General features: G+C 48.5%; 1 protein-coding gene across 1 annotated transcript; it reads left to right on the top strand.

Moving 5' to 3' along the window:
• The first annotated feature begins 3,574 nt into the window (after nt 1–3,574).
• LOC125759177 (excitatory amino acid transporter 1-like) lies at nt 3,575–10,078 on the top strand. Its single transcript, XM_049417594.1, has 4 exons — nt 3,575–3,585; nt 4,766–4,990; nt 6,140–6,304; nt 9,919–10,078. Exons 1-4 carry the CDS (start codon nt 3,575–3,577, stop codon nt 10,076–10,078), a joined length of 561 nt encoding a protein of 186 aa, XP_049273551.1.
• Nucleotides 10,079–10,461: the final 383 nt, after the last annotated feature.

Genomic DNA, 10,461 nt, shown 5'->3' with positions numbered 1-10,461 from the left:
GTAGAAACCCCCCCGTTAGCTCGGGTCCGTGGTGTCGCTACACACCAAACGCCTGCTTGCGCAGACGCCCCTGCGGGGCTCTGTAGAGTTCCAACATTGCGTCTACTGACATTACTCACGTCTTTCCTGACAACAACTTGAACAGCTTGGAAATAGCTGTCAGGCGCTACTTCATGTAGGCCACGTGCGGGCTCCAACAGAGCTCCCTGTCAGTGATTAGGCCAAGGAAGCTGCGATGTTTGGCATAAGAAATGGGCCGCCCGTTGACTGAGATGTCATAAGGCGTCATTGGCTTGCGAGTGAATGCCACTAGTGCACATTTTTCTGGTGATATGGGATAATGAGTACGACAAAGCGAGACGACAAACAAGGAGCTCAACTAAGTCCTTGTAAGCACACTGCATAAGCACAGTATGCAGTGTGTTTCTTCGGTTGGTGTCTTGGTAGAGCTACAGCAGCACGACTACCCGCAAACGACCAAGAAACGAACACACAGCATTTCATTTGTGGCGGCCGCAGCATTTCCACGAAGGCGGAACGCACAACTCTTGTGCACCGTTAGGTGCACGTTTTACCGTATTTGACTCATAAGCATTATATGTATGATAATAGCATAAATGTTTAGGCAAGTGATCCTGAAGTCCATCACAACAGGTTCTCCAATAACTGCACATTTTCTGTGGTGAAACTACAAATGTTTTAAACACGCCTGTGTGGAACCTTTCGTAAGTATGACGGTTTCTTCGTAACTGCGCTGTTCTTAATTATTGCGTTAGTGTGCATTTATTATCTCTTAAAAAGAAATGTAGCCCTGCTTCACCTCCCCCCACCCGTATCTTCTATCATGATTCTTTTTTGTAATGATAATCTAGAGGTTCCCCATTTGCTACGGAATGCAGATAGTTAATTCGGCTAGCTGGTTTGACCTGCCAGCGTATATAGCGAATAAGATGTAGAGCTGCGAAGCTCGAGCATGTCGACTCGGTTCCCGGCCTCCACGGTTCGCATTTCGACGGAAGCGAAATGCAGAAACACCCGTGCACTAATTACGTTTAGTGCATGGTATATACTTATATGTAGTGCATGGTATTAGATTTAGTGCGTTGTCAGACAAAATCAGAAAGTCCCCCGCTATCGTGTGCCTCTTAAACATCGGGTTTCCAGGCAAGTAAACCCCTAATGGATGGATTAAGCAATGTTGATCTGAGGCGCATGCAACATCTTCCATCAATGCGGACGGCGTCCTCATTCCGCGATGTCATGGTCCTTAGTCTTCCTACACAAGGCAGGCCTCGTCCTAAGGGGGGCTGGCTATCCAGACGTCCCACTGCTCGATGGTTGGTGCACTGACGGGCTGCACGCTCATGCCGTCACATTCTCATACCATGTGGTGTGTGTAGCTCGATAACTTACAGGGAACTCAGTATTAAATACGCAGCATTTCTTAGCGAACCAAAGGCCCTTTGACCATTTTCTTTTTCTCTTGCTTTCTATCTAGCCACCTAGGTCTTTGCGTTTTCGGGCACGTCTCCTTAGCTTGGCGTATGTCACAACTGGTATAGGAGGACATGAGCGTATGACGAACTCGATTGGCAGGTTGTGACATCAACGACGTTAATTTCCAGTCGCGTATGTCATGAAACCCTTTCCCTCAGTCCCCTGTCGCACATATTCGCATGACATGGCTCATAGTATACGGGTATGGGCCACAGGTGACTCACAGCCTATGGGAAACGTGCGGCACCTACAGGTGGCGCGACAATGCAGTGCGCCAGCGCGCCGTCAGCGCCGCGAGTGGCCACTCAGTTGTCAAGTGTCGTGCAATACGAAATCTCGTCTCTCCTGCTGCGCCCGCGTTTTGTGGACATGCGTGTGCGCGATGGCGACTGGTGTTATAAAGTGCGCCGGCTTCAAGAACGTAAACAGCGCAGGGTTTTTTAGAGCCTCCAACGAAGAGAAAGAACACAAATTATGCCGCAACAGGCACGTTTTCGACGTGACGGAAGAGAGCACGGTCGGACAGAGTATTCTAAAAGGTAGATGCGTGCAACAGGCCAACGTGAAGCAGGAAGCATATGCCGTCATCATCGAGGTTTGTGCGCACGCTTTTTCATCATTTTACCTGCTTATTACTGAGTAAACGATGACATTAACGTCAAACATGTGCTGTAGCGAGATGTTGTCTTGAGGGCAACCGAGTGCGATCGACGCAAGTAGTACGTACGATCGCCTCCCGTGTTGCATTTAGTGATGCCGTAACAATTGTGCGAAGCTTTCTATACTGCAGTTCCGTTTGTGGACGTTGCTCGGGCTGCATGAGTGCTTGGGTAAATCTGTTACGTGTCATCTTTGCAAGCGACATCTTAGCCGTCACGTAGCATAAAAGCAGCGTGGCGCGGCACCGCTTGCATGCGCAGCGCTGTCAAGGGGCAAATGCAATACAGGTGTAATACAACCTAAAATTCTCGCGGTCCCGGATGCATTGTGCCACGCATCCGGCTCTTGCTTCTTACTGTTCCCGTTTACGAACTGCGCTGTCTGCTTATACGTAGGGCGTACGAATAACATTTTTTACCTGCAAATGAGCATGACTGAATGATGCTCGCCTTTATGTACCTATGAAATTGTCTGAACTGCGGTCCGCGTAACAATAACGCACGTACAGCTAAGCGACGGCGTCCAGTAATTTGACAATATGGTCATCGCCGTGAACTGCGAGATAACTGTTGGCTGATGTACCTAACTTTAAGTGCACGCGCTCTGTAATATGAATGTGTACTTTTCGGCATTAATTGCTTTAGAGTATCAACACCAAAAACACACTTTTTCAATTGCACCGCCCAGAGGCCGGGTGTAACTTGAGTATTCTCTTTTCCAGCTTGATGCAACTATAGGCTGATCACCAGAGCTCACTGCAACTGTAGGGGTGGTGTTGAAGGCCACCGCAAGCATGCAGCAGTTGTAGTTTTTGTCAACAGTGAAGAGTCAGCAAAACTTGAGCTATCGCCGAAGTTTTGCGGTACGTCGGCGGAAAAACAGCAGGAGCGTACGAGGGAGAAGCTGGATCCGTCGATGACTTTCCGCCTACAAAATGTACGCTGCAGAGCCGAGACCACTTTGCCAGCTGCCACTCGGTTCCGTTTGCACTGTAAAAATACCGGTTCACTTGCGTGGAGCGTAAATTCACAGCGAACTAGCTGCAACGTGTACTTCATGACCATGCCCAGGATCACTTACTTCACACACCGTCCGCGGCGAATCCACCGTTCCCGCTGGTCTAGGAGGCTTTCTCGCCCCGGAAAACGGAAGAACTTTGTTCCAGGAGGGCATTTCTTATATCTATTAGCGCAGTTGAGGACGCAGCAATTCATGCGCGACATTGCAAAACTCCTCCAACGGCGTGACACGGCTCGGCTCGTGGAGCGGCTGCTGCACGTAGCACGCCAATTCGTTTCGTTCACTCCCGCATAGCGGCGCCACCAGCTCAGTGCACGTTCCCCATATCAACCCAAGGAAAGCGAGAATAGACTAAGTCTTAACGGGATAGCGCAACTCCAGGCCGCGCTGAAGGCCCATGACGTTGCGGTGGGTCTAGGTCTGCCAGTCCAATCATTGGTGAAACCATCGGCTCATCCAGCCGATGGCTGGATCGGCTGGATGAGCCGATCGGCTGGAAACCATCGGCTCATCCTCGGGCGTGATCGTTTCAGGAGTTCTATAATGTTCTTATCACGTCAGTTCAGCATTCAGGAGCCCGTGTTGCAGAAAATGCAGTGCCGGCGCCAACCGCCTGGTGGATGAGTGAATGCCCGATGGCAGCACAGAATAAATATCACGGCTCGAGCCGGAATAGAAAACAGGCACCTGACTCCCATGCAGAAGCATGGGAGTCAAGTATTCTACCACGGAGCCACGCCAGTGCTTCAAACTGCTTAGGAAAAAGACCCTACACAAGCGTCACGTTGGGGCAATGCCAATTGTAGTTGTAGTGTTGGCTATCCGCTTTTCTAGCAATGTACTAAACAATTGACTCCGTACGCCATAGTGAAGCGTTGCTCGAATACGCCGACGACCACTACTTATTATGTGCACATCATTTAGTTGTAGCATGCATTTCGTTGCGCTGAAATTGACATCACTTTAACGTAAATGCAGACGTTACGTCGGACCAAGAGTTACCTTTCACACGCCACTGCAGTCGACGCGCCTGGCAAGCCCACGGTATGCGCACTACTCAATTTAGCCCAAGAGGTCGATGCACCTCGTAACGCTGGCCTCAAAAAAGAAATCCGCCATCTCATTCGCATGAGATCGATTCCGACAATACGTGGGATCTGTCAAAATTTCTTTCTATGTTTGATGCCGCTATTGAAACATGAAGTGGCTTAGCAAGAATCACGACAAATACGCGCGCTTTGTTTAACAGAACACGTCGACTTTGACGTCGTTCTTGTGCGCGTCATTTCAGCGCTTCGCCTCCGTTGCCAACGTCGAAACAACCAGTCCAAATATCTGTGCTCTCAAACAAAAGTAAACCGCAGTCATTGTCACCGTTCTTGCCCAGAAGGTACCAAATTCGTCGAGTTGGGATGTACTCATGATGGCCACTGCAAGCAGCACACACTACAGCAAAAGGAAAGACGACACAGGCGCTGTGAGTTCTTTCATTTTCTTGTACTGTGTTGTGTTCGCGCTGACCCTTATGGGTTCTTGTGCACACCACTTCAGCGCAATGGCCCCAATAACTCCATTGTTCACCAGGCAGGTACTTCCCCAATGGTGTGGTCCTCCTGCTGAGCGCGTCCATCGGTCGTGGTGATGACCTGGGAGAGCAGGCCATCAATGTCGGCGCGTACACAGCCACCGTCATGGCGGGTCTGGCCACCCACTCGCTCATCGTGCTGCCCCTCATCTACTACTCCTTCGTGCGCAAAAACCCGCTGGTGTTTGCGCTCCACGCATTCGTCACGGCCTTCGGCACATCGGACAGGTGAGGAAACCTTCAAGTGAGATTCCTGTATTGAGTAAGGGTCACCACTGTAGAAGCTATGGGTGCACATCCTCACATTCAGACTGCCAGAGTAGGCCTCTTTTAATCTCATCTGCTCTAATAATGCCCTCGCTCACCTGTGTATTACATTAATTTAGGTGAAAGCCTTAGATGCCTCATCAAATGCGAAAATTGAGCCGCTTCCCGCGTCGGTGTCCCACGTCGGCGGCGTCAACACGAGTAACGCAAAAAATCATTATCAATTGATGACGTCACCACATGACGTCATAATGGCGCCACAGACAAATTTTTTGACGTCACCATGACGTCACATTGGGACGTAATCGTGTGACATCACTTGTTCGTATAAGGCGGGCAGATTCTGGACGCAGTGCAAAACAACGTGAGGTGCTGAAAGCTTTCAAAGCCTCCAATCCTAGAGCGATTGCAAAACAAGGTGAGGTGCCGAAAGCTTACAATGCCTCTGATCCTGGAGGCATTGAAAAAACCACCTTAGTTGCAGAAAGCTTTCGGGGGGAAGTGCGGGGTGTTCTGTACATCGACTTAGAAGAAGATGGTCGACTGAGGCGCATCCATAAGCGACCCTGTGAGTTTTTTGTAGCTTGCTGAAAAATGATGATCGCTCACAGAATTGATACCAAAGAGAAGAAAACAAATTTGAGAAAGGCAGGTAACTTGGCTATGTGAAAAAATTAGAACATTTTCCGGCCTGGGATAAAATTACAGTTCGCAAGACTCGGACAGAGATTTCGTCCTACAAATGACATTGAATTAATAGGCTGATAGCGATCACATTGTGATCATGATGAAATATGTTCAGTGCGAGCGGCCTACAACAAGAAGCCCTTTCTAAAGTGATAAAATAATCGTCTGAAGATTCATATTTAATTGGTCGCTCAATTCCGTGCCTTCAGATCAATTTGTGTTAAGCTATTATTATTGTTTCTTACACTGGTACTATCGACATACGCGCCAATTGTAACACGTATTGCCGGCACCCAAGCTGAACATGTTGGAAACAAACACGTTTGGTCTTTGTACCGCGTTGTTTCATGTCTACTTCTTTGCTCTCTCCCAACTGCTACCAATCTTAGCGTGGTTGAATCTGACTGCTCCTCAGTGTCGCAGCGGGGCGACGCTCCCTGTGAAATTTATGTGCCTCGACCAGAACAACAAGCTTGACAGGCGCGTCACGAAGTTCGTCGCACTCATCGTTTCGGCCTTCAAGCTCCCCGGTACCGCCCTCTACGCCGCCATCGGCACCATATTCATCTCCGACCTGAGTGGCATCGAGTTGGACTTTGCGCACTACTTAGGCCATATAGTTCGCTCAATTCCCTACCATCCTCACTTTTAACTCAAGCACTATGGCCATAATAGGAATATCGACAACAACAAAGAGGTCGTTAGGTGTACTGTAAACTGCAGCATGGGCATTCGGAGGATTCTTCATTAGTGGACCAAGTTTTCCCGCCCCCCCCCCTTGATATTGGTAAAAAAAAACAAGCTCCGCAATGAATGCAAAAATTAAGATTAAGCGGAGACATGGCAAATTACTTGCTTGTCACAGCGGCCTAGCTTTGGTCCCTTGCTTTTCTGGGATGAAGGTGGGAAGTGAACAGTTTTCGAAAGGCAACATCAGGGGTCCTCTGCCTTGATAATCGTCCAAAACCTCCATGGCCATAGCCTTGGACTTTAAGCAGTGATGGTATGGGGGCCAGGTGAGTACGGTTATAGTGTGCGGCCGAGTCGACGCCGTCCTACGATAATTAGGTGGGGGGGGGGGCACTCCCTCTTCCCACCGTGTGCGCACGCCTATGCACTCCAGCACATATACTAATTGAATAGAGTTCTCGGTGCGGTTCTGACAACTGGCGTCGTTCCGCCGACTCTGGAGATACGTTTCATCAGCACGCACTTAAAACGGTAGTTGGAATATTACATACTGCACTTCCCATCTTTGTTCTCGGCTGTTTCCAGACCTAATATCAATTCACAATGGCTAACATATTTGTTTGGTTTATTAGTCTAGTCTGATGGCTTGCTGTACAGCTGGAAAAGATTGGCCAAGAATCGAATAAGTTGGCAAGAGAAGTGTCCAGATATATATATATCATATCAGATGTAGGTGCAGTATAGATAATCACACCTTCATATTGGCGCGCAACACCCCATAGTATTTCTTTAAAGAAGGCGGACATCATGTATGGCACTTAAACAATTTCGATAACTCCTGCTGACTTTGATGACGCCATATGCAACGAATATTTAAACGAACATCGATTGGTAAAATGGCATGCTTTAAGAAAAGCGTATATTTTTACCGCGATAGCATTAAAAATGCCCCCACCTCCCCGAAGGGAATCGTGAGGAAATGCGAATGCATTTCTTGCGCCGAGAGAGGGTACCGTTGCCGTTACACATTCGCCTTCACCGACTTCTGTCATCGCCTTGAGAGGCGCCCAGCCAGCGAACGGTCGAGAGTGAGGCGCGAGCGGACGGGAGAGTGGGGCGCCAGCGTTCTCGGCTCGGCGTTGGCGTTTCACAGCGGCGTCTCGAGCACACATTTCCTTTCCTCAACCTCTCCTCCTCCTCCGGATGTTCTTGAGAGGCGCCCAGCCAACGAACGGTCGAGAGTGAGGCGCGAGCGGACGGGAGAGTGGGGCGCAGGGAGGAGAGAGAGCGAACGGCGAGAGAAGGAGCGGCGAAGCACTGCACCTACCCTCTCCTACCCTCTCTCGCACCACATGCTCCGGTTGCTAGGGGCGAGGATAAGCGCGCGCACCCGCAGCTGTTGCTATGGGAGAGGGCGCCGCGGACAACGCCGGACGCCTGACATAGCCCGACTGAGAAATGCATTCGCATTTAAAAGCTCGTTTCGCAGAAATTCCGGTGTCGACGGCAGCGTCGGCGGCGTCGGCGTTGGTGTCGGCGTCATTGGTGGTGAGCGAAAAATCATCTTCTTGTCCGGGACCGAAAGCTCGAGAAAGATGCAAATAAAATAAATAATAAAAATTTCACGTTCGAGTGAGAATCGAACCCAGGCCGTCTGCGTGGCAAGCAGGTGTTCAACTACAGAGCCGCGCTGTTGCTTGAAACTCCCTCGGGAAAAAACGCTATATGAATGTCATGTAGTGGAAGGAGTCTCCTTAACAAATGTAATATTGCGTGCCAGAAGAGTAGAATCGCAACAGGCGTGAAAACATGTAAATTGCGCAACGAGTGGGTGTTTTAAAGACCCACCCATTACAAAGCGCTCAGACGAAATGAATCATCATCAACTACAAAAGCATCAACAAAGTGAGCAGCTGTGTAGGTTCGCGTGTTGCCTTACGGACGCGTAGTGGGCCTTTCGCTGATTCGCAAAAGGAAGAATTATGGTTTACTGGGCACTTAACAAATGTACTTGCAGTAGAAAAACCAGTATAGTTTGAAACGGCCAATGTTACGCGCACAGTCGTTCGTTTCATAACGGCACGCTTGCGGATTGTACCGAGAACCGAAGACAGGTTAGCAATTGAGAAGGCGAAGCGAAAGGACCCAGGCCCTTACGCTATCGCGTTCTGCTTTTGAGGGCGAAGCTCAAGCCTCCTCCAAGTTTTTAAAGACGATAGTCTTACTTGGGATACTTGAACGCAGAAATTTTGGTCTGTCTGTCTGTCTGTCTCTCTGTTTGTCTGTCACACGATTCAGCCACCCGGCCAAAGTTTAAGCAATTGCTGAACGCCCAGCCACCTTGAACTGGTAGCTGCGTTTATACTTGTGAACCTTTTCGATCAAAAAGCAATTATTACGCATATCTGAGGCGCAACATCAGTACTTAAGTATTAGGTGGTGTGTTCCTTTACTATAAAATACATAGATAGGTAATTCTAAAGACCCTAGCGTTTCTTAGGCTGCGCTGAAAATGTGACGCTATGCACGAAAAAGCCCTCTGCTGACGATATGGTGCTGCCACCTGGCAATGGGCCCGCGAACAGAATCACGGGTGGCCGCGGATGAGGCCAGGACACATGAGTACGGTCGGCAGAAGACTATCGTCATTCGACGACATTTGCAGCGAAGCACGCAGATACGTGGCCAATTTTGTAAGTCTATATAGAGTCCATCATTTATCACTGAGCACATCCTATATTATGAGGTGATGCTCTTTGGCCCTCACTGGTCCTTGCGCCATAAAACACCGCATAGCATCATCATCATAGTTATCATTATCATCAGGGTCTATCGTTTCGCCCCAAACGGTAATCAACTGAACCTGAGTCAGAACGCACTCTTAAATATTTAATTTATTTATATGGTGTGGACATGTGTTACATGGTAAAATGAAGTGCAGCTGGCGATGACGCCTGTGATATCTAGCACCTGATAACGTCGCTATCGAACGTATAAAAGGCTATCGTAGGCATAGACACCTAAGTTGCCAAAAGAACTTCTTCAATGGCTCCTTCTTGCAATGCAATAATGCGCATTGGTGAGCTAGTTGGTGCAATACAAATTGACAATCATGCAGCGCATTCTCGTGCCTTCTTTTGTGAGTCCCATTTTCAACGATGTTTGATTCTCAGTATCCATTGAAGGCGACAGGGTAAGCAACATTCTTGCCGTGTATTTTTGGGTATATTGTGGCGCGCGTTTTCAAGAAAAAATAGAGATATCGGCCAGTTGATTGCATCATCTTCTTGAGTGCCCTGCGTTGCATTCATTGAGCTAAATCTATGTAATTTAGCAAAAGGAAAGTTCTTAAAAAAATTTCTTTAGGGGGTGCATGATTTTGACCAAATTTTATACATATTCTGGCAACCTAACAAAAATTATTCGTTGTACAACATTTATTCGTTACACAACAGCGAATTGAAAACTATGAAGTTATCGACCCATGTTTTCTCTCCTGTTTCCAACTGCAGGAAGCGGTGCCGCACCTATGTGAACGTCTCGAGCCAGTCCATAGCAGTTGCCATACTTCACCACTCTGTAGACGTGGAGTTGAAGGGTAACCAGAATGCTCTGGAGCACTGGCCGGATGATGAACTTACCCTGGAGAGGAAGTACACTTCCAACCGCTAAACACTCTACGCATTCAACGTCACACATGGCGAAATTGACGTATATATACAGACAGGTCCAGTGTTAAGGGGAATACTCGCCTGCAGGACGTGCCCGTACTTCACTCTCTTGCAAACCCAGGTAAAAAATAGAGCAGAACACGACGTACGAAAGTTCTGACGTCTTCTCGCATTTTGGGACATGACATGCTGTTGTTACCCTGTCTGTCGTGGGGCTCTGTCGTTTGGCTCTGTTGAGGCTCTGTTGTGTCAACAGGTTTCTGTAGTGCTACAAAAACTTTTTCGCGTTATTTCAGGGACATTTCTGTTGAGACAACACATTGCTCTGCGCTACTACAAACACTTGTGTTAATTCAGCTCCCTGTTGTAAAAACACACACGCAA

The sequence above is a fragment of the Rhipicephalus sanguineus genome, chromosome 7 (assembly GCF_013339695.2).
Source record: "Rhipicephalus sanguineus isolate Rsan-2018 chromosome 7, BIME_Rsan_1.4, whole genome shotgun sequence".
NCBI lineage: Eukaryota > Metazoa > Arthropoda > Arachnida > Ixodida > Ixodidae > Rhipicephalus > Rhipicephalus sanguineus.
Note: the sequence above shows the minus strand (reverse complement) of the source record. Positions and strands in the feature narration are given on the sequence as shown.

What these genes read in the sequence shown, in the direction of transcription:
- LOC125759177 (XM_049417594.1), top strand. An exon ending in GCCTTCGGCACATCGGACAG is followed by an intron (nt 4,991 to 6,139) that starts GTGAGGAAACCT and finishes TCAGTGTCGCAG; the next exon opens with CGGGGCGACGCTCCCTGTGA. An exon ending in TCCGACCTGAGTGGCATCGA is followed by an intron (nt 6,305 to 9,918) that starts GTTGGACTTTGC and finishes TTCCAACTGCAG; the next exon opens with GAAGCGGTGCCGCACCTATG.